This window comes from Neomonachus schauinslandi, chromosome 7 (genome assembly GCF_002201575.2).
Source record: "Neomonachus schauinslandi chromosome 7, ASM220157v2, whole genome shotgun sequence".
NCBI classification, from domain to species: Eukaryota; Metazoa; Chordata; class Mammalia; order Carnivora; family Phocidae; genus Neomonachus; species Neomonachus schauinslandi.
Window position 1 is genome coordinate 142,164,359 of NC_058409.1, and position 24,290 is coordinate 142,188,648.

A 24,290-nucleotide genomic window follows, 5' to 3' on the forward strand; every position below is an offset into this window, starting at 1 on the left:
TCACCACCTCCACCACCATCCCTATCACCACCACCATCACCACCTCCACCACCATCCCTATCACCATCACCATCACCACCATCACCACCTCCACCACCATCAACACTACCTTCACTACCACCATACCAGTAGCTGCCAGGAATTGATGTGTTACCTTATATACATTTATCTGATACAAACAACAGAGTTTTTTAATGAATTGATACATGTTTTCCTATACTAGAGTTGAGGATACTTTTCATCTAATGTATGCTTTCATCACAAATCATAATTTGACTGAAGAAATCACTGACAGTGCTAATTATTGCCATAAAGAACAGCTCAATATCAAAGATCACAAAGATTGTTTTTGCAAGATATTTTTCATAATTTTAATGGGTGATATAAGCATTTCTACCTAATAATTAATCATATGTCACTTAATGAGGGCATATTGTAGATCTAATAGCTCTAAGCAAGACTAAAAGAAGTGATGTCCCTCAAACTCTTACTTCCCCTAAATATTTTTTTCTACTCTCTAGGAGTTGATAGATAAAAGCTGTTGTAATCACTTATAGTGCATTTATTTTGTACATGCATGTGTATATATGTTTTGATTAATTTTTCTATTAAAAAACTCTGGAGTCTCAAATAAATAGTGCCTTTGATTCTTGAGTAGACCAAGAATTTCTTGCTGTTTTTTTAAACTAACAATGTGAGTCCTGACTACAGTTTGTTGGATATCACCATGTTGTAGATATAGAATTGGTAGGAAACTAAAAATCAAATACCTTAAATTTTTAATTGAATATCAGTCTTCCTATCTAGACACTTAGGAACAAAAGCACAGAGATTTCCCTTGAATGTAAGGCACAGAATATCTACAACACACTTTCCACTTGGAACCCTAACTTCAACTTACATAGTCTTCACTGAAAATCAAAGTGTTTTGGGATTTGTTGAGGTTAGCTAAGGGATATAATACTGATCCATCTTTACAGGTGTTACAAACTCCATCTGTTTATAACATTCAGTCACAGGAATGGGTACCCGGACCTCATTAGCTCAGACTGAGAAAGGAAGTTATACTTTAATGTTATTATCCTTACTCTTAATAAGAGTTTATATAACAAACTTATTTGAAAAACATATCAGCAAATCCTACCACCTTGGTCTTTGATTATGTCATTTGCTCTTGATGGTGTCATTTGTTCTTAAATCTGTTGGTTATGGGGAGAAACAGATGGTATTTGAGTAGGACATGAATCCCTACCGTGGGGTGGGAAATCTGACAGCAATGACATGATGGATTGGAATAAATAGCCTGGTTTGAGATAAACAAAGGTGGTGAGAACAGTTAGGTTATTGTGGTATTTCAAGCTAGAAATAATGCTTCAGAATCATGACAACAGAGTCCAATTAGGATGTTATGAATCCAGAGTTCCCATTATTGCAAGCTAAGGAAGCAGGGCTTTCACAGTAGTGTGGTTGGAGAGAGGGGTGAAAATTACCAAATAGCTAAGTAGGAACTCATTCCTTGAGTGAGTTTATCCTACTCTTCAACCCTATCCATGTTACTACCCTCAACCAACAAACACAATGTGATGGATATACTTACTGAAGTGGATGGATAGAGCTTTATGCTCTCAGACACTGGCAACAGAGAACAGAGTTTGCCTTTGAAACGGTGTAAATGTTAGTATCCATTGTCAACAACGTACATGTCTGTTAGCTACAGGTTTCCAAAGCCTTTATATACAATCTGTTTATAATTGTTTAAGTTTGCTCCACCAAGAGACAAGGTAAAGGTGGGAAATAGCAAAGACAAATGTCACTTGGATTTTAAAACGCAAGATTAGTCCTAGGAAACAAATTAATTAAAAGACATCATTAAAAGTGAAATGTAGGTGTCAGTAGACAAAGAGTCACAAAAAATGACAATTAGAAATAAGAAAAAGAGGTAATGCTTGTCTAGGCATCAATACTGGTTCTGATAACTTCTGAATTCTTCAGGGTCTTCCTAACTGCAACTTTTAGTAGCTTTATTTATGTGTTTATTCCCCTGTATGATCCAACTGGGAAATAAAATAACAAAAAAAAAATATGAACTGGCATTTCAGAAAACAACATGCAAGCAGCTAATATGCTCATAAAAAGAAGTTTAATTAAAAGGAATGCCAGTGGGAAGGAGGCACCATGTTTGGCATTAAATCTCCAAAGACGAAAATGGTTCTTGGTGTGCAGCATTGGCTAGCGACAACAGAACCATCCTGTTGGTGAAAATGTCATAGGTTCTTCCTGGAGAACATTTTGGCAATGTGCCTCAATATTAAAATATGCAGGGGAGGGGGGTGGGGGGATGGGTTAGCCTGGTGATGGGTATTAAAGAGGGCACGTTCTGCATGGAGCCCTGGGTGTTATACGCAAACAATGAATCATGGAACACTACATCAAAAACTAGTGATGTAATGTATGGTGATTAACATAACATAATAAAAAAATTAATAAAAAAATTAAAATATGCAGACTCTTTACCCAGCAATTCAAGTTTTAGGAATTTATACCAAGGAACTATTTTAAAAAGACCTCCAGAGCAAATGAATTAGTATATGGAAAGTGTTTAAAACATTTTCAGGCACCCAGTAAGAGCTGATGTTGGCAAAACAAATTAGATGCAACCTAAATGTCTGTCAGTCCAAGATTGGATAAAAGAGTCCATCAAATAGAACATGACCGCACATTAAAAATTAAGATGTGGTTAGTTATTTGTTGATATCAAAATATCAACAAAATGGCATCTGTTGAATGCAAAAAGTAAATAGCAAGTATGCTGCGGGTCTATTTCTGTAAAATGACACACGTCAGCGTATGATGAGCATAGAGAGATGTACAAAAGCGTGTTCTTCTAGTGAATTTCTTTTTTTAAAACTCTTTTGTCCCTTTTAAAGAGACTGAAGATTTTAAGGTCATCATGTGTTAATTTTATAATCAGAAAAAAATAAAGCTATTAGCATCTCAGAGAATTTTCAAATATATACCAGAACAGGCACTTGGGGGGGAACTTAAAATTTGATAAAAATTAACTGTATAATGTAAAAGGGAGTTTATCTTATACTCTATACCCACAGAGAAATTGTTAATGGCAAAAAACATCAGATGCATTGCAAAATTTGGTTTGAAGTAAAACATAGAAATTCCAAACTTTTGGCATAATGACTAAGTAAAAGTTGCCTTCAATTTTCAGGAAACAATGTAGTTTTTATACTAACCTGAGGGTTAGTCAACAGATAAATGCATTACATGTGTTCCGCATATTCAACAATATCTCTAAGTCATTTTATCAATTTTGTAATTTTACCTGAAGGAGCAATGCCGAATGTCACATAGCATTTAAATAAGCAAGATTGTCACTTTTCCTAAATTGTTTTCTGAAAATCCTATTACACTTTACATTGCAGTCATAATAGAGGCTTTGCCATTATGCATGCTTTGCCATGCTCTGGGTATGTTGCTGCGGCTTTGATTCGGGAAATACCTAAAATCAGTGATTTTATCCCCTCATGTCATTCGTTCTGCTTATAGGCACTAAATATGGGCTGTAATGATCAACTGGATGGCTCCTTTTCATTTGTCCTCAATCAACCCATTGATGGGCCTAAAACAGATGCTTTTAAATGAGAACTGCAGTGAGGCATTTCATGAATGTGCATAAGAAAAGGAGAAGTTAACCTTTCTGATTACCTGTGATACAAAAAAAATAAAAAAGTAAAAAATAAATAAACTTCAACTAACAGGAAGGTGTCATCTCAGTCTCAAGAGGAGCCATGTTTCTCAAGGTTAACTGCTTGTGCAGCTAAAATTTTTATAGCACTTTTCTTCTTTATGCCAACCCGCCTTCAGCACCAGACCCTTAAAGGACCAGCCCTGGGCTTTTGGTTCTTTATTGGAATTCTGTTTCTGTGACTACCTCCCATTCCGCAGTTCTGAAGACCGTCTAAATGCAGAGGGCTCTAAATTTCTCTCTGCTGGGCCCCAGACTCGAGCATCCAGCTGCCTCTTGACATCGCCATTGGCTGGCTAATTGGCATCTCAAAGTCAACACATCCCCAACTGCAATCCCCAATTTCTCCCCCACCCCTCCATCCAGTCCATCCAGTCCATCTAACCCGGCCAGACCTTCTGTGTCACACTTGACCACTTCCCTCTCTGTAGACCTGATTGTCTCTCCCCCCACACCCCCACCCCAACCCGGAATTCTGAAGTGATCAGCTCACTTCTTCCCTCATTTCAGCCTGTTCTCTGCCAAAAGCCTCCAAAATGGTATCTTTAAAAACCAATCACCCTTTTTGGAGTGATAGAAAATATTTTGGAACTAGATAGAGGAGATGGTTGCACATTCTAGCGAATGTACTAATGGCCACTGATTTGTACATTTTTTAAAATGGCTTATTGTATGTTATGTAAATTTCTTCTTAATTTAGAAAAAGGCTTTTTTTTTTAAAGCTACCCTTGTACCTGGGTGACTAGTTAGAAATGTATCTTGTACTTTGTTTTCTAGTGCTGTGGATGCACCAGGAAGGAATGAAACATAATAAAACATGTTGTGACAATTACCTGCTTAATGTTATCCCACTGCACTTATGGATAAAAGAGAAACTTCTGACCCAGGCATCTGAGGCCCTTCTTAGGATGTGTCCCCTGCTCACCCACTTTAATCAGGGTTCCAGCAGGACATGTAAGGCACACTCGGCTGGGATTCTGGAGAGAATTTAATGAAGGTCCTTTTTTCCAAGATGTGGGCAGAGCCAAGAAACCACTTGGTCAGGCAGCTAGTGACTGTCACCAGTGGAAATAGTGAAAAGGAAGCAGTATTTCCAGAAGTCAGGAGCCGTGGAGATGAGGTGCTGTAGCCACAAAGGGTCTCAGCCCTATGGGCATAACTGAGGACGGGGAGCATGGGAAGCAGAAACATCCCACACTCTCTCCTCGCGCTCTACTACCAGTTCCGCCATTAGCTGAACCCAGCTGCAAGCCAGAGGGCTTGGGTGCCTGGGAGACTCAGCACAAGGGCACAGTTGGGCTTTGGGGGTTTTGTTTTTTAAGTGCAATGGAGGGGCACCTGGGTGGCTCAGTGGGTTAAACGTCTGCCTTCGGCTCAGGTCATGATCCCGGGATCCTGGGATCAAGCCCCGCATCGGGCTCCCTGCTCAGCGGGGAGCCTGCTTCTCTCTCTCCCTCTGCCGCTCCCCCAGCTTGTGCTCTCTCTCTCTCTCCATCAAATCAATAAAATCTTAAAAAAAAAAGAGCAATGGGAGTTGGTAGGAAACTGGAAAAATCAAATGCCTTGAATTCATAATTGAACATCAGTTTTCCTAAGACACCTAGAAACAAAAGCACAAGGGGTTCCCTTGAGGCTAAAGCAGAGAGTGTCTATGACCCACTCTCGAAGTCTTAACTTCAACCTTACTGAAAATCCAGCTAAGCACAGAGGAAGCGAGTGAAGTGTCCGTTCCACCATCCCACACACTGTCTGGCCATGCAGACCTTCCTTTTACTTCCTAAGTAGGCTGTTCTCTCTGTCCCGGTCTCAGCAGCCCCACAAAAGTTCCTTTGAGACCTGAGACCCCTGCCCCCTTTCCCACTATCTCCCCAGCTGTCCAGAGGAGCTTTAGCAAAATCACCAAATGTTGGTGGAATTGAGTTCTTGGGTGGCTTACTCTCTCTAAGTCTTTAAACTGTTCTGCTAGACAAAGAATATTCTCTTTATTGAATGAATAATCAAATCAATGAACAACTACAGGATTGAGTGAGGTAGTTGGGTCATGATGACATCAAAGAACATGATCTCAGATCAGGAGATCACTAATCACTTGCCTTCTGTCAAAACAGGTAGTTTTTTTGTTTTTTTGCATTTTTAAAATTTTATTATGTTATGTTAATCACCATACATTACATCGTTAGTTTTGATGTACTGTTCCATGATTCATTGTTTGCATATAACACCCAGTGCGCCATTCAATGCGTGCCCTCTTTTTTTAAAATTTTTTACTGTTATGTTAATCACCATACATTACATCATTAGTTTTTGATGTAGTGTTCCATGATTCATTGTTTGTGCATAACACCCAGTGCTCCATGCAGAATGTGCCCTCTTTAATACCCATCACCAGGCTAACCCATCCTCCCACCCCCCTCCCCTCTAGAACCCTCAGTTTGTTTTTCAGAGCCCATCGTCTCTCTTGGTTCGTCTCCCCCTCCGATTTCCCCCCCTTCATTCTTCCCCTCCTGCTATCTTCTTTTTTTTTTTTCTTAACATATATTGCATTATTTGTTTCAGAGGTACAGATCTGTGATTCAACAGTCTTGCACAATTCACAGCACTCACCATAGCACATACCCTCCCCAATGTCTATCACCCAGCCACCCCATCCCTCCCACCTCACTCCCCACTCCAGCAACCCTCAGTTTGTTTCCTGAGATTAAGAATTCCTCATATCAGTGAGGTCATATGATACATGTCTTTCTCTGATTGACTTACTTCGCTCAGCATAACATCCTCCAGTTCCATCCATGTCGTTGCAAATGGCAAGAACTCATTCCTTTTGATGACTGCATAATATTCCATAAAACAGGTAGTTTTTCCGTATTCTTCAGCAAGAAGTCACAGTTCAAGAAGGTAACATTGATGAACTCAGTTAAGTTCTCCATAGCTGAGATATGATAACTTCCACTGGTTCTTCACCTTGCTAGTCTTACAAAAAAAAAAAAAAGAAAGAAAGAAAGAAAAAATGCTGGTGGCAGGGCCCACTTAGACCACTTAGACCAGAAACCCCAGAGATGGGGCCTGCGCATATGTATATTTCTTAATTTTCTCATGGTGGATAGGAAAACTACCATTCTGGCATAAGACTGTGATTGCCCAAATGATATTTCCTTTTGACTGTTGAAAAATGCATTTTTTTTTACTCAATTAACTTTTTAGTGGGCATCTACTATACAATTGATCCCATGGACATTAAGACTATCTTCATATCTGCAAGTCTTCTCTCTCTCTCTCTCTTTCTGGATACCTGGATGCCTCGCTCCCATTCCATGTCTAATTATTCTCATCCTTCAAGGGCCAACCAAAGACCCTCCCCTCTTCCAGGTAGACTTCTGTGATCCCTTCCCTGGGTGATCTTTTGTTACCTGAATTCTCATGGCACATCATTTCTGAGGGCTGGTGGATTTTTTTTTTTTTTAAAGATTTTATTTATTTGACAGAGAGAGACACAGCGAGAGAGGGAACACAAGCAGGGGGAGTGGGAGAGGGAGGAGCAGGCTTCCCGCGGAGTAGGGAGCCCGATGCGGGGCTCGATCCCAGGACCCTGGGATCATGACCTGAGCCGAAGGCAGACGCTTAACGACTGAGCCACCCAGGCGCCCCTGGGTCTGGTGGATTTTATCACATACTACCTGATAGTGTAAGTTTCACTTTTCACTGGGCAAGTGCCTGCTTTCTCTCCCCAGGTAGACACTGCTTTATTCACAGTATGTTACCCAGAGTGCATAGCAGTCCTTTGTTTTCATAGGCATTCACAAAATATCTGCTGAAAAATTAAAACCAAAGAAATGGCACAAGGAAATGGAAGTTTCCCCAGATCTCTAATTTGGGTAGTAGATTAGCTTGGGGAATATGAAGGGGAGGGAAATATGCTTAGAGGAAAATATGCAGCAACAAATGTTCAAATGTGGAGTTATAGAAATGAAACTCAGAAATACAAATTTGAGAATGGCCAGCAGAGATAATAGTTGAGTCTTAATGTTCTTATCCACTGTCATCATATTTTCCATGAAAAATAACCTCTGAATAGAGTGTCTCTAAAAGTCAAGATAATTTGGACTATGAGAGCCTATATTTATATCCCAGCTCTTTCTCTCTTGTTTGTTACCTGTCCTTGGGAGATTTTTGTAACCTCTTAAATCTTTAGTTATGAATCTGTAAAATGAAATCAATAGCAATACCTCTCTCCCAGGGTTGGGGTAAAGAATTAATAAAATAATGCATGTGACATGGTAATGGTTCAAAAATGAGCACTTGTGATTACCATTGGTATTGTTATGATGGAACAGCAATATGAAACAGTTTTTATTTAATGGAAAATAAGACCTTGTTTTAAAATTAGTGCAATGGATAGGGAAAGGATTTGTTTTAAAATTGCCCTTCATCTCAATCTGGTTTTTGTTCAGTATTTTCTCCATGGAAGATTATAGCTGCAAATTTTTAGTACAGGTCAACAGAATTAAGGTTTGCAAGAAAAAATTATTTGCAAAAGTTGTTTCAAAGTGGAATATTCTTCATTCTATGAACTCAAATGACTCCTTAAAATATCTCAAGCTACATGACCCGAGGCTAAAAAGAAACTGGCAAAAGATGAAAAGCAGAACATTCTCTTGTGTTCATGTGTGTTGTACTTCAGAAGACTGCAAACCACATCACCTCTCTCCAATTTCAAGTAGCAGATTTACGTGCCTAATGTCTGTCTGATTGTTCCTATGCATCATGGCCAGGCTACTGACCTTCACTTTCACCTACACGTGTAATACCCTTAGATGAGCGACTCAACTGCTCTGTGTCTCACTTTCTTCATCTGTACAATGGAAATTGCTGAAGGTTTACGTGAGTTAATACATGCAAGATGATAGCAAAAATCCTCATGTATCACAAGAACTCAAAAATGTTAGGTATATTTGGCTATTTTTCTTCTTGTTTTCTTTTTTTTTCAGTGTGCTCTTATTTTGGACGCCCAGCTCAGTCACACTCTGAAAATCTGAGATCCCTGTATGTGAACATCATCATGACTCGATAATGTCATTCATTCCATATTCTTTCATTCAGTAGGAACTATGGATAGCCCACTGGGAGCTAAGCTCTTTTTAATCCTGATGATGTGAGAGCTGAATTAAACTTCCAGCCTGATTCCCAACTCCTGCTCTTCTCACTCTGCCACCAGTCTTCATCAAGGCAGCTTCTTGGTGAGAACCGTAGGAACCAAGGTTGCACTTTAAAGTGGCCCCAATATAGAAGAGTGTCCCCAGATATCTTCTTTGCAGGGATTCTTAGCTAAGGATGCTCCCACAAATTCAGTTTGAGTCTTTATGTTGATTCCTGGCAGGAGGAGTGAGGAGGATGTGCTTGCTACCTGTAGTATAATAAAGAAAACCTCAAGGAGATAGCCATCCTTATCTTTGTGCAAGGTTCTATAATTTCATATTTGCCTACTCACTCTAAGCCCAGAGAGTTTGGAATGGCAGCCTGGGGCCCAACCAAGAAGCGTGTGGGGCTTTGCAACTTCTGGGTTATGGTACTTATTAATACAGGTGCAAACAGTGTAACACCCATGGTTATCCACATAAAGTCATGGCTTTATGGTCAATGGATGCCCTGCAGTTTCAGGAATGTGCCAGGCTCTGTGTTGAAGATGAAATTAGCTTATCTACTCATTTTCAGTAATATATGTCGTTTGCCAACTGTCAACTCCTCCAAAGACCACCAGAAAATCCTATAGATCAGCAAAGCTAAGTTTATTGGATTTACTATAGTAATGGAGAATACCACCTGGTAGGAGTCAAAAGGGAAACTGGGCAGTGTATTTATAAAGCTGTAGGTCCTTGGCTGGGTGTTTTTAAGGTGGGTGTTCCAAGGCGGGAAACACCTGGGTTTGGACAGAGTTATAACATAATAGCTCTGGACTGCTGGCATGGGGAGGCAGGGGTCATGAATAATAGTTTGATAAGCAAACTATTATTTTTGATAAGCAAGCTGATTAGTTCATAGTCTGAACTTCCAGATGTAGGTATTTTCTAGAACAAGCAGTTGGATTAGTCTGTTCCCATATCATTTAACCCAGGGCCAGAAATTATGGCGCTTTCACCTCCCATTTTCTAAAAATCATAATTATCATGTAGCTGATTGTCTCTGAATCTCTCTCTCCCTCTCCCTCTCTCATCCCCCTTTTTTTTCTCCCTTCCATCCTCCCTCCCTTCCTCAATCATTTTTGAATAAGTTACTTTATTTAATACATGTGATTTGGACTATACAAACCTACACAACCAAAGTATAAGAAATCATCTTTATTACTACAAAGAAGAATATGACAGTTGTCAGATAAAAGGACATAATCTTTAACTGCAGTCACTTTTAGAAAAAGAGGCCCAGGGCCAGGTTCCAGAGATTATAAAACTCAGCTTGGGTACTTTGGTGACATTGTTTTCAAGGTCTGGCTTACCCAGGGTCACTGAGGAAGGATCTAGTTTCACGCAAGCCCAATTTTATATTCCTAACTCTTGATCTCTTGGGAATTGAAAAATAAAGAATTCTATGGTTCATTTACAAAATGTTGTGTTCAAACATGAACCCATGACTTTCACAGATGGTGACTATCAGACATTGACATCTTGTACGGGAGGAAAATATATCTTTTTTTTCCTGTACCCCTCTTAGGTTCTCCGGCTGGGGTCCTGTAATTTAGACAAGCAAAAGACAGATTAATGAGAGAAAAACAAGTTTCTTAACATGCATATGGCACATACATGTGGGAGCACACAGTGATGCATAGCTCAAAGAGGTGGTTAGAATTTGTGCTTATATAGCATCTTCAGCTAAACAAAGGAAAAGGGGCTTGGGGCTTCAGAGAGGGGGAGACAAGTTATGGGAAAGTGACTAAGAAAAGTATGGTCAAACAAGGTTGTTTGCTAATGTTTGATTACAGATTTAAGTTGGTTCTTTCTTTATTGTTAAGAGTCGTTAGGAGTCCTCCTCTTCCTGGTACAAAAGAGGGAGACATCTTGACAAATGGAAATTTCCTTTCTAAATGTAAATTTCCTTTACAAAAGGACAAGTTGTGCTGAGTGGAGAGTTTTTTCTACCTGGTGGTTGGTGCTCAGTGGCCTTTCACTCAAAATTATCCATATGCCAAGGAGCTGTATTTGGGGGTGGCATATTTTGGTACCCTTCACCTCCAAATTATTTTCAACTACAATTTACTTAAAAATAAAATACCGTGAGAAGAGCTTCTTCCTTCTTAGATAGGAGCTGCATTGCCTGGTCCCAGCTGAAGATAAGCCTCATTTCTGATGACTCGAATCTGGCTTGTTATTCCTTTATTGTAAACACTTACTATAATTCAAAAGAGCTTAGATCTACAGAATCCAACTTGAGATGGAGAGAGATATCATAGACACACCTAAATTTTGATGCTTTCTTCAAAAAAAGTCACCATCTTTTGTCTATAAAACTACCTCGTTTTCATCAAAATTAGTTCCAGCTCTGAAACCAGTGAAGATCATTTCTTAAATTATTAATAAAAATTGTAAGTGAATATGGGCCTCTTGCCTATACTAATCTATACTAGCATGTTCGACACTTTTAATGTGCACTGGTAGTGCTAAAATTTGAACATCAGAGTGTTGCTGGGATCAGTTTTGGCTTTGGAACGAGACAGCACCTCAACATCCATGGCTGCGTCAATAACCAAGTTGTTTTAGAACTTCAGGAATTAAAACCTCTCATGGGGCCCAGGTAGATGTAATCAGCTCAAACCAGAATTTGCTTCGTTTGTAAAAGCAAAGATCTGATTTACTTGCTAATGTGAAGAACAGCTCACTCTTCATCCATTCTGGAGTTAACCAAATGCTATACCTATTTTGAAAATAAGCAAGGTTAATTCTGCTTGATTCTCTGCATTTAATGCGTATGCGATGCTTTTAGAAAGAATTCTGTATTGGGGCTAGAAGCCAGCAGTGGTAATAGTGGGGTGACAATTGAGTCTGACAGTCTAGTTCTTCTGCCTGCTCACCCCACACATTTATCAGCCCCTGCAGCGCTCTCTCATCTCCTCAGTACCTCTGTGAGAGACTCTCAACTCAGAATGATTGGGTGAGTTGAATTCTAAAAGGATTAACCTTCACCTAAGCCCCGTGATCACTGCACTTTCTTCTCCTGGAATGTTAAAGCGGAGAACGCAGAGGTCATTCGTTCTGGTCAGCCAGCTCCTGGAACTCTGGAAAGAAAACCTGAGGAGTTTTGGCCTAATGAATTAGCCATTTTCTTTTAATTTTTAAAATTATTTTTAATGGTCCTAAATTTAGGTTCTTTATAAATTGGGTGGTGGGAATCACTTAGCATCAAAAAATGGATTGCTCTTGGGGGAAGGTTTACAAAAGTAAGACAAAACTTCCAATCTTAACAAAGAATTTTTTTTCTCACATATATCCCAGAAATATTGATATTCAATTGATAAAATCCCCTCAGGCTTTGTCACACTATCCAGCATCCAATCCTAATTTCCTAAAACAATAATATATACAATTACTTATAAGATTTCCTATGATGCATGACACTAAGTGCTTAAATTAAATTCTTCTCTATAGCTCTGTTAACAACCATCTTTATTATGTGTGTTTTAAAACACTCCTCCGCACGCCTAACAGAATGACTATCACATCCATTTCCTCAAATCACTGTTCTCAAAGTATCATTCACATAGCACATTTTTTAAAAATAATTTTTACTGTTTTTGAGATAAAATTGACATAATGCATTGTGTAAGTTTAAGATGCATAAGGTGTTGGTTTGATACATTTGTGTATTGTAACAGGTTTACTACCTAGTGTTATCTAACACATCTGTCATGTTGCATAACTATCACTCTCCTTTGTGGTGGGAACAGTTAAGATCTAGTCTCTTAACAACTATAAAGCTTATAATACAGTATTGTTGTGTATGATCACCACGCTGTGCATCAGATCCCCAGAACTTACTTACCTACTCATTGCGTTTTTATACCCTTAAATATCTTAATTCTCCCACCTCCCAGCCCCTGATGATTACCATTCTACTCTCTGTTTTTATAAGTGTGGTTTTTTAGATCCCACATGTAAGTGGTATCACGGTGTATTTGTCTTTCTGTGGCTTATCTCACTTAGCATAATGTCCTCAAAGTCCATCCATGTTGTCATAACTGGCAGGACTTCCTTCTTTCTTGTGGCCATGTGTAATATTCCATATATATGTATCCCATCTTCTTTATCCATTCATCCACTGATAGAGGGTGAGGTTGTTTCTGTATCTTGCCTGTTCTGAATAACAGTGCAATAGACAGAGAAGTGCACATATCTTTTCTATATCCTATTTTCATTCCTTTTAGGTATGTACCTGGCAATGGGATTGCTGGATCGCTGGATACTAGGGTATTTCTATTTTTAACTTTTTGAGGATCATCCATACTGTCTTCCATAATGACCCCACTAATTTACATTCACCCCTGTAGTGCATAAGGGTTCCCTCTTCTCCACATCTTCACCAATACTTATCTCTTGTCTTTTTGATACTAGCCATTCTAACAGGTGTGAGGTGAGATCTCACTGTGGTTTTGATTTGATGAGTGATGTCAAATATCTTTTCAGGTACCTGCTGTCCATTTGGGTGTCTTCTTTAGAAAAATATCTATTCTGTTCCTCTGCCCATATTTATTCAAATGTTTATGTTTTGTTACTGAGTTGTAGGAGTTCCTTACGGACTTTGGACATAACCCGTGGTTCGATATATGGTTTGCAAATATTTTGCCCCATTCCTAGATGGCCTTTTTTTTTTTTCTTTTCATTTTTTGCTGTGCAGAAGCTTTGTAGTGTGATGTAGTCCCATTAGTTGCTTTTTACTTTGAACTGCCCATTATTGTAGCAACATTTTGGTAAAGTTTGACATTGACTTAAGGTCAATGGTTTTATTTTTAAAAGCGTTAAATGAGGGTGGTGTGCCAGTCTTGTTGAGGCTCTCCCATATACCATCTGGGAGAACTTTCAAGACTGCTAATTCACAACCACACCTTGAGGGTCATGACTTCTCAGTGATAGTTGGAAGTGTTTCACTTATACACCCAAATACTCAGATGCACACACCTAGATACCTGCATGCAACATGCACGTGCACACATGCGCACACACAAATGCACACACTCGTGCACACGCACACACTCATGCATAAGCACACACACTCATGCACACGCATAGAATGAGTGTAGGGTGTCATGGGCCTCCAGATTTTGATCAGCCACCTTCCTCCCACCCAGGACTTCAAGCATGAACAGGTGGGGATAGAGGAGGCAGGTAACTCATTTGCCCCCATTCCTCTCTTCTCTCCCTTCCCCAGGTGCATAAATTTTCACTCTCAGAATAAGATGAATGATAGATTCATTTAAAAATAAATCTTCATAAATACATCAAGTTAATTTTTAATTAGCTGATGAATTAAAAATAAATGTTTAAAGCACTTATTTAAAATGAATTCAATACAACTTGTCTTTGGTTTGAGCCTTACCCATGTTCAGGGATTGTGTTTTAGGTCTAAAGATTAAAAGCAAATGAGGGGTCACAGGAAAGACTTGCATAGCCATAGGCAGTGTTTGATTTTATCATGATTTAAGACTTACAATTATTAAAATACATTTTCTGTCAAACTGAGTTTTTTAAAGATATCCTTTACCTCTTTTAGGGAGGAAAAAACCCCCACAATTACCCTCTATTAAAATAAAGTATCCAATGAAAGTAATTAAGATTTTATTAAAGAAATTTTAATAAACCAGTTATTGCTCATGAATATGGATAATCTCAAGGAAAGGAGCCACCCTATGCCTGAAATAAAAATAAACTATATTTTAAATATATTTAGTATACATAATTAGTTATTTAAATGTCTTCTCAACTAAACCTACCATCAAAATTATATTTGGAACAGTAATAATTTTATACTGTAAGGGAAAGCTATTGAATACATATAATTAAAGGAAAGATGCCATAAAACAATTTTATTGGAGATTTTAATCTCAAAGAAATTAACATATTTTCATTGGGTAAATTGAAATTTGCTAGTGACCATCAACCAAAATACTAAAACATCTTTATGTTACTTTCAGATAAGAATAAATGAAGTAGCTTGCATGGTTACTAAATACCACTGTGAATTCAGTTTATTCCACCGTTTTTTCACAAATGGAAATTTTAGTACTACCTTGGCTAATTTAGAATTATCAGGGAGTTAATAAAAGATAATTGCCCAAATGAAGCATTAGAGATAAGCCTTCTAATGCTAAATTGACTAATGTTTTTTAGTGATACAAATTTTTCTCTACTAGCTAAAAGTAGAATTTCTGTAGAGTCAAGGGTTATAATCTCATTGAAGTAACATTTTGTATTCTCATTTGGATTTATTATTTGTAACCTCTGCTATTTTATTTCTTTAAATCATGACTTCATTTTGCCACACTGTAATATTTAAGGAGTGCACAATGCTTGGAGCACCTGTCATCTGATAAGGGTCTATCATCTAGTTATTGGTTCTTTTATTTATTTAGCACCTGTTTGGTAAGCACCTAATATGTGTCAGAGCACAGTCTATGTGCTGTATGTGTTCTGTATGCTATGAACACTCAGACAGACCCGTTGTTTTCATGTCATGGCCGGGACCTTGTTGTGGGGAAGAATAGTGAGCAAAGGGCAGAAGATCAAATAATAAAAAAGCATGGAAAATAGGAAAATTAAAACACTTAGCAAGTGTCGGGGAAGTAGTTTAGAATGATCCAGAAATGTTTCTCTGAGTTTTTGCACATTTAAGGTACATGTGAGCAGAAATAAAGATCAGCCTTGGAAAGGTTGGAGAAGAATGTTACAGGCTAAGAGAGCAGTAAATCTAAGAGATCTGAGCTACAAATGAGCTTGTGTGTTCAAGGAGAAGAAATATGGCCATGTTGGCTACAGTAGAATGACTGTTACAACCATGGAAGGACCCTGAGTGTAGGGACATTTTGTTTTATTCAGTAATGTAACCTCAGCATCAAACAGAACCTGGCCCCTAGGTCCTTAATGTGCATGGAGTGAATAAATGAATGAGTGATTCAGGATGAATTTAGAGATGTAGTGGAACTCCTGACCATGAAGCTGTAAGAAGAGGTTTAATTTTATTTGAAGCATAGCAGTATTTTAACGGGTTGTGTGGTATTGAATGTTGGCTCCCCAAAGGTGTCCATGTCTTAATTCTCAGGGCCTGTGAATGTTATCTTACATAGTAGAAGGGGCTTTGCAGATGGGATTAAGTTAAGGATCTTGGGATGGGAAGGTTATCCCTGATTACCCAGGTGGCTCAGTGAGATCACAACAATCCTTATAACAGGGAGGCGGGGGTATCAAAGTCCGAGAAGGGAATATGATAATGGATGCTGAGGTCAGAGTGAGAAGGGCCTCAAGCCAAGGAGCACAGGCAAACCTTTAGAAGTCAGAAAAGACAGGGGCGTCTGGGTGGCTCAGTTAGTTAAGCATCTGCCTTCAGCTTAGGTCATGATCTCAGGATTCTGGGATCAAGCCCTGCATCCCTCCCCCTGCCCACTCCTGCTCTCGTAATCTCTCTCTCTCAAATCAATAAATAAAATCTTCTTTAAAAAAAGACGAGGAAGTTCTCTTAGAGCCTCCAAAAGGAGCACCACCCTGCTGATCTGTTTTAGACTTAAGACCTGCAGAATTGTAAGATAATAAATATGTGTTGTTTTAAGCACTATGTCCGTGGTAACTTGTTACAGCAGCAATAGAAAAATGAAACAGGATTATTCCACATTCAAGAAAGTGGCCATTTAATAAATTGCAAACATGAAGATGGATACATTTTTAAAAGTTAATCACTCAGAGTGCTCCCTTCAGCAGCACACGTACTAAAAAAGAAAAAAAAAAGTTCATCATTTATAATCTAAATCAAAATGCATTTTTTATTTAGTTGCAGTGTTTAGCCAGATCCTCCTTCCTGGATCTTCTGTTCTCTCACAATACACTTTATGAAGAGGATAAGAGAACAAGTGGATCTAAGTTATAATGACAGGGGTAGCTAAGAAAAAAGTGTTGTGGAGGGGGGGGGAATGAGTCCAGAGACAAAGAGAAAGGAGAGGAAGGAGAAGGGACCCCATACAGTGTCTGAGTGTCAAGAGTCCAGGAGTGACAAACCTGGGTGGTTCTGGCTCAGCATCCCTCAGGGGGCTGCATCATCTGAAGGTTTAGCTGGGGCTGGAGGTCCCACTCCCAAGGCGGTCTTTCCATGGCCGTTGGCTGGAGGTCCCGTTCTTTGCCACATGGGCCTCTTCAGGGCATCACTTGAAGGTCCCCCCAGTATGAGAGCAGGCTTCCCCTCAACAAGCAATCCAAGATAGGGCTTGGAGGAAGCCACAGTGCCTTTTCTGTGACCCAGCCTCAGAAGCCACCCACCATCACCTCCACCATATTATGCGGATCAGAGCAAGTCTCTAAGTCCAGTGCTCATGCACAGGGAGAAGGATTGGGCTCCACCATTAGAAAGGGATGTCAAAAGAGAGAAGAACAAAAATGTTAAACCAGCACAGAAGAACAGAAGAAAGAGGAAGGAGTGAAGAGAAATGTGAGCAGAACAACCATTTCTTCATTTCTTTATAGAGAATGCCCAGATTTGGTCGTTTTTCTCACTAATCTCTCTCCTGTCTGCCAGGACTAATGGATGTGTGTCTGTCTGTCTGTCTGTTTGTCTGTAGCAAGACAGCTATAGAGTTCTTGGCTGTTACCCACTTTTGACTTCTGCCAGGCATGTCAGTGTTTATCTCAAACGGCCCCAGAAACTTGTGGTTCTACACTCAAGCTTGTCTCTGTGTCCAGATAATCTAACCCAAACTCAAAGTTTTGAGGGCTCCCTGCAACCGGTTGACGGAATTCCCCCCAAAAGAAATTCTGCCACATTACATCCACTTGACCAAGTCGTCACCCAAGCAGAGGTGATAAAAGCAGCCTCTGATCAGAGGTCCACTGTAGCTCTCATGGGTCAGGAAGCACTTGGGGGTTGCAGATGTGAAGTAATATAGAAAGTTCAGAGATGGGGCAAGCGCTGTGATAAGCTCTCTGGAATGTGATACACAGATGGAGCCAGCCTGGAAAGATGCAGCAAATGGGAACTAGGAGACTCCTGTCCCTGCTCGGTTCTGAATGAGCTTATCCTAGTTAATGAATTAATGAGGGAAGTAATGGAGAGAAGAGCCCAATAAAGAGTTATCTTGGACCATCTCCTTTCCATCTGTTCACTTCTATCAGATATTAGATTAGACCTTTACATTTCCTTTGATTTTCCCCTCTTCTGACCTTTTTTTCTGATTTTTAGAAACCAGTAAGGGTGCCTGGGTGGCCCAGTCAGTTAAGGGTCTGACTCTTGATTTTGGCGCAGGTTGTGATCTCAGGATTGTGAGATTGAGCCCGCATCTGGCTCCGTGCTCAGTGGAAACTATGCTGGAGATTGTCTCTCTCCCTCTGTCCTCACCACCCCCAACACCATTCTCACTCACTCTCTCTCTAATTAAAAAAAAAGAAAGAAAACAGTAAAAACTGCTTTATTATCATAGAATGCCTTTAGATTCTTTTAAATTCATTGCATGTAAAAATGCAAAAATTTCTCTTTTGCTATTTAGCTTTTAGAGGAAATGTATTTTACAGCAAAACACGCCACCCATATTTTAGAACATTTACATGCCCTAATTTTCTTTTTTTAAAAGATTTATTTATTTATTTGAGAGAGAGAGAGATCATGAGCAGAGGGAGAAGCAGACTCCCCACTAAGGAAGGAGCCCAATGTGGGACTCGATCCCAGGACCCTGGGATCTTGACCTGAGCCGAAGGCAGACGCTTAACCAACTGAGCCACCCAGGTGCACCTACATACTTCAGTTTTCATGGATTGATATTTTCAAATCAGGATTTCAGAATGAAAAAATCTAAATTTTCTGTCTGTATGTGTGCATAGTATACTTAGAAGAATAGACATAAACCCTTGAATGTGGTACTTTGTAAAGTTACCTTCAAATACTGGGATAGACATTAATTTCATTTTAATATGCTTTTTAAGTTTGCAAATCTATTTTATTAGAAAAAAGAATTTTTGCTAAGATTGGAAATGAATGTATTTTGATTATCTAAAATTTAATAAAATATTTCTTGATTGAATGAATACACAGCTTTATATATTATTTAAAACAAGATAAATGTACATGATAATATTGATAGCATTTCAAATCCATCTGAATCAGAATATATTTTGGGGCACTTTCTGTGTACTACTGAGCATTTTTTGTGTACCCAACTTACAATACCAACGGCGATGCAAACCTGCACACAGAAATTTATAGAAAATGGTCTATATGCTAAAGCAGGGTGGGGAAAAATCTTTCTGTAAAGGGCCAGATAGTAAATTTTTTAGGCTTTATGGGCCATATAGTCAACCTATATTCAACTCTTCCCTTGTGGGCCATAGACAGTATGTAAATAATACAGGCAGAGCTATGTTCCAATAAAACTTTATTTACAAAAACAAGCAGGCAGGATTTGCCTCAAGCCAACCCCCTGTACTAGAGGATTGATTTATACGTAATGGGCACCAAAAACATTTTATTTCCTTTGCATTTACCTCAGTAAAATGCCCAGCAAATGTTATTTTGAAAGACAGTTGAAAAGAGTTTGTCTTGGGGCGCCTGGGTGGCTCAGTCCATGAAGCGTCTGCCTTCAGCTCAGGTCATGATCTCAGGGTTCTGGGCTCCAGCCCCGCATCGGGCTCCTTGCTCAGCAGGGAGCCAGCTTCTCTGTCTGCTACTTCCTCTACTTGTGCTCTCTCTCTCTCTCTCTCTGACAAATAAAATCTTCAAAAAAAAAAAAAAAGAAAAAGAGTTTGTCTCTACAGTCACATTTTTATAGAACCAATGTAAAACTGTCCCTACAGTTATGAACAATCCAACATTATCAACTTTCAGATTAATATTATTCATGCCCTTGATAAGTTCAACATATACCATGAAGATACTAATAAATTTCAGGAATACCTGTGTTCTGTTTGTTCTATTCCTAACACAATAGACGAAACACAATCTCGTCTTAAAATTTACTGAAAACTTATTAAACAAGTAAGATGGAAGTTGTGTTTCTAAAGATAACCATGATATTTTATTCTCAGTATCTGCAGTGATAATGTCTACTTAGATTAGTCTTGAGAGAAAATACAATTTTTCTTTCATAAAAAAGTAGACTATAATTCTGTTTCTTTTACCTTTATGTGTTCTGTTTTGAACAATAACAAAAAATACCTTAAAAGGGGGAGGATATGTACTATGGTGAGCGCTGTGAATTGTGTAACACTGATGAATCACAGACCTGTACTCCTGAAACAAATAATACATTATATGTTAATTAAAAAAACTGTTTTAAAAAGAAAAAAATTAAAACATTTTCAAATATTATAACTTCTATGCAATACTGATGAGTTTTTCTAGACTTGATCCCATTTTAAGGTTTTGTTTAAAAATATTTAAAAGCCTAAAAAATTCCACCTGACCTAAGACCTTTGCTTTTGCTCTGCCTACATTAATGATGGTTATAGTCTGTCCACTGCAGACATGCTCTCCACTTTCTGCTGCTCTCTGTCCTAGTTACCAATCTCTGGGTCCTCCACGAGCATTGCTTTCTGAGAAAAACTGACAAAGCTGTCACAAGTGACAGTAAATTTAAATTCCTTGTTGATCCCGTTGTCGTCAGACCTGGTTCTGGATTTTCATAAGGTCCCGCGTAATGGTGGCTGGTTCTAAATGGAGGCCAAGTCAATCCGACAGTCCATATGTGCATATTGAGATCTGGGATAAAACCAAGATGTTCTACTAGTTTGTAGCTCAGATAACTTTCACAGCTCTTCCATCTTGGTTAGATTTTGGATACTTGGTCCCATTTTATTAATAGTAAACAGAAGTCTGGTTGGTATCCTCCATTCAGATCAGAGCTCCAACTTGTTACTCATCATGATGGCACAAAGACAATCATAACACAGGTCCTCTGCCCACTTGTCAGATTTTCACAACGCCCCTTCAGTGGGTTCTCACAGGTGTTAAGGAATTAAAGATATGCTCTAGGACATGTGCTCATCCTCTCTTCGTCCGTCCTGCCCATGCTGTTAACTTGATGAGGGAAAACGCTTTGGAAATGAGAAAAAAAGAGTGGCTGTCCCAAAGCTCTGTGTATGTGTGTCTTGCAGGAGTCCTTTGGAACCTCTCATCTTGCGACGCACTCAAAATGCCAATCATCCAGGACACTCTTGCAGTGTTGACCAATGCCGTGATTATCCCCCATTCAGGCTGGGAAAATTCACCTCTTCAGGATGATCGGAAAATACAGCTGCATTCCTCACAGGTGCTGCGAAATGCAACTGGATGCCTAAGGTGAGTCCCATCCTGGTGGCCCTCCTCCTGCTGTCATTCACTTTGTTTCTCTAACTTCAACCGCTGTTTCACTGAGGATCAGAGTGTCCCAGAAAGATGGTAAAGGAGGATAAGAAGCTAGCAAAAACGATTTCTAATGAGGTACTAAGGAGGGGTAGACATCTTCCACTATTAGTTTTTTACTTACTTAACATGTTTTCTTGAGTCTTGGGCAAAAAAATAAACATTTTCATTCCCACCAAAAATAATTAGTTTTTTAAAAGACAAGAGTTCACAGTAATTTCCCATGTTATAATATATTATGCATATAGAACAGCCAGGCAGGCCAATTGGTTGGGGGAGGGCCTATGGCATACACATAGGGATCTAGTTAACTGTCATCGCTAGTTAGTTTCATTTTTTATTTTTAAAAAAATTTTCTCTGTGACTGCCAGAACTATAATTGCTTAGAGATAACTTCTTAATAAAGTCTGTTGTATGAAATGTTTTTTTAAATAATAAAAGTAGCAAGTACGTTCTAATTCTCTCTCAATGCACTTTTGCAAAAATCATCCCCCAGAAACTTCTTGAGAAGCCTTAGAATCATCTTTACTTTTGTTTAATTGTTGCTCTTAGAAAAGAATGTAATAATCAAGATACAGTTTTTCCCATCTCTGGAAACTGTGCTCCCAAGGATGCTGTATTTTGTACCAAAGGTGGAAATCTCTGCTGGATAAACTTAATGATGAGATGAGGGCAAAAGGGTGACTCAGAAGAACACCCAGTCAAATAATCTATATTTCAAACATAAAATGTACAGAATTGTTTTATCTGGGCTGCCTCAAAGCTGTCATTTTTCCTACAGTTGATTGGTTTCTAGGTGCAAAAACCAGTCTCTCCTGAGGAGGAACAAAATCACTTTGGTGACGTTAATAATAATTATCTCATGAATATTTATAACAATGCTCCCAACTTCCAGTCTTGAGAAGAGTGGCGTGTTTGTGTAAATGTGCGTGCATAGAGGGAGATAAAGTGAGTCTGCCTCCATAAATATTGACATGTATTCACAGACAGGAATAGGAAATCCTCTAATGATTTTGCTTTTCCTCAAGGTCACAAAATAATGATCTTTGGACATGATTTCTCTGGCAAAGCTTTACCATAAGCCAAATTTACAGTTCTCCAAAACTCCCTGTTGAGACATTTATTTTATAACCTCTTACATTCTGTTATCCTTCAGAAACCTGCCCTACCAGAACTGTAACTCCTTCCAAAGGCTAAAACTGTAGACACTTCTCACTTTTTATACCTGATTTTCTTAGTTCAGTTATTTGCAACTATTATAGGTAGTTTTTTTTTTCCCTCCTGAGCATCTTTGACTTTTAAAGAGTTGAAAGAAAGAAAGAAAGAAAGAAAGAGAGAGAGAGAGAGAGAGAGAGGGAGGGAGGGAGGGAGGGAGGGAGGGAAAGAGGAAGGGAGGAAGGAAGGAAGGAAAGGAAAGAAAAGGAAATGGTCTGTTGTTCCTGATCATGGGAAAAGTGCCTCAGAATCAATTGTAGAAGTATGGTCAGTAAAGACCTGGTTCACTCTGTCAGTTAAAATTCTCTTTGAATGATACAGTAACATAATTACGCATTCAAGATGTTTGATTAATGGAGGTAGGCCACTGCCCTTAGCATGCATTCAGCACCATTTGATGAAAAGTCAGATGAAGAAGCTAGACCGCGTAGGTTTGTGAATCCCCCTGGTAGGTCATCTGGCTGAGTTTAGCATCTGGGCTGTGACCTAGAGAGAAGGTTGGTTTGTTCCCACACACAGAGGCTTGGCTTCAGCTGCTGAATGTGGCAAGGAGCAACCACAACATAGGAAGCAAAAAACTCATTTAGAAAGAGTTTCATGTAGCCAAATTGGGTTTTCTTAGTTAAGATGCAACCAGGTTTAGGGGTTTATCTCTTAGTTCTGAGTTACCTTGTGATTGGCAAAGCAAAACCCTTCAATATATGGTGAATACTTAACTTCCCTCTTAATTCATTGACCCTCTGCCCTTCTACAGAAAGAAATAATAATCTCTCCCCTTATTTGAATGTGTTCATGAATCATTCCACAGTGATGAGCAGTTTGAACTAAGAGAGGAAGAAAATAGCCTTGGGGAGGGGCTAAAATGCATTTATTGAATACTCAGTGGGTACAAAGTTTCCAGAAATTTCTACTAATACTTGGCACTTAACTTACAGCCAGTGTTGGCAACACACCAGAACAGTCACAAATGTTTTTATCATGATGGAAGATTCTAGATTTTAATTTTTGAGGTTATATACATTCTTGATTTTTCTGAGAAAGCCTAGCTTTTTATTTACATTAAAGAAATTATTTCTTGTGCTGTTCCTGCCTTTCAACAGTGTTGTCCATGAGCATTTGCTGAGAGTCTGCTCTGTGCTCGGGAGGGACCCGGAAGGTAGAAATAAACAAGGCCCAGCAAAAGTCCTCCCAGAACTGCAGAAATGATTTGAATATACTTCTTAAAATGGAAATTAACAACCAGATTGTCTCAGTTTATAAAACAGATCTGGGCTGGTACCTTTGCAAGGAACATTTTCTTCTATCAAAATATTTAGAAAGAATTTGGTGCTTTGGTGCTTCTTAAAGAAAAAAAAAAAATCACAGCAGTTGTCCTTGTCTTTTTCATGTACTAAATATATACTGTATATAAAGTGATACAGTGAATTCCTACCCAAAAGGATATAGTAAGCTTGTATAACATTTGCATACTTTGATCTGGCCTATTAATTTATAGCTTTGATTTTGAAAGTTGCCTAAATTGTATAAAATGCTAAATTTGCATGTTATAATTCTTTTCCAATGCGTCATGACCACCACTATCATATTCCATGAAATCTGGCTAGAACGTTAAGTATAGGATTCAGGACCTTGTTTAGCTGGTAACCGAGAACCAGCTGCATTTGGCCTACAAAATGGATCTGCCCGCTCACAGGTGTGTAAGGAATTCAACAGACAACTCTGGAAAGAACGGCGACTGAGTTGGTATAAA

General features: G+C 38.9%; 1 protein-coding gene across 1 annotated transcript in view; it reads left to right on the top strand.

The window, feature by feature from the left end:
- CTNND2 (catenin delta 2) overlaps nucleotides 1–24,290 on the top strand; it is an 896,858-nt gene that overhangs the window by 706,182 nt on the left and 166,386 nt on the right. The window contains exon 13 of the mRNA XM_044916688.1: nucleotides 21,079–21,262. Coding sequence (XP_044772623.1) covers nucleotides 21,079–21,262 — 184 coding nt within the window. The remainder of the gene's footprint in view (nucleotides 1–21,078; nucleotides 21,263–24,290) is intronic.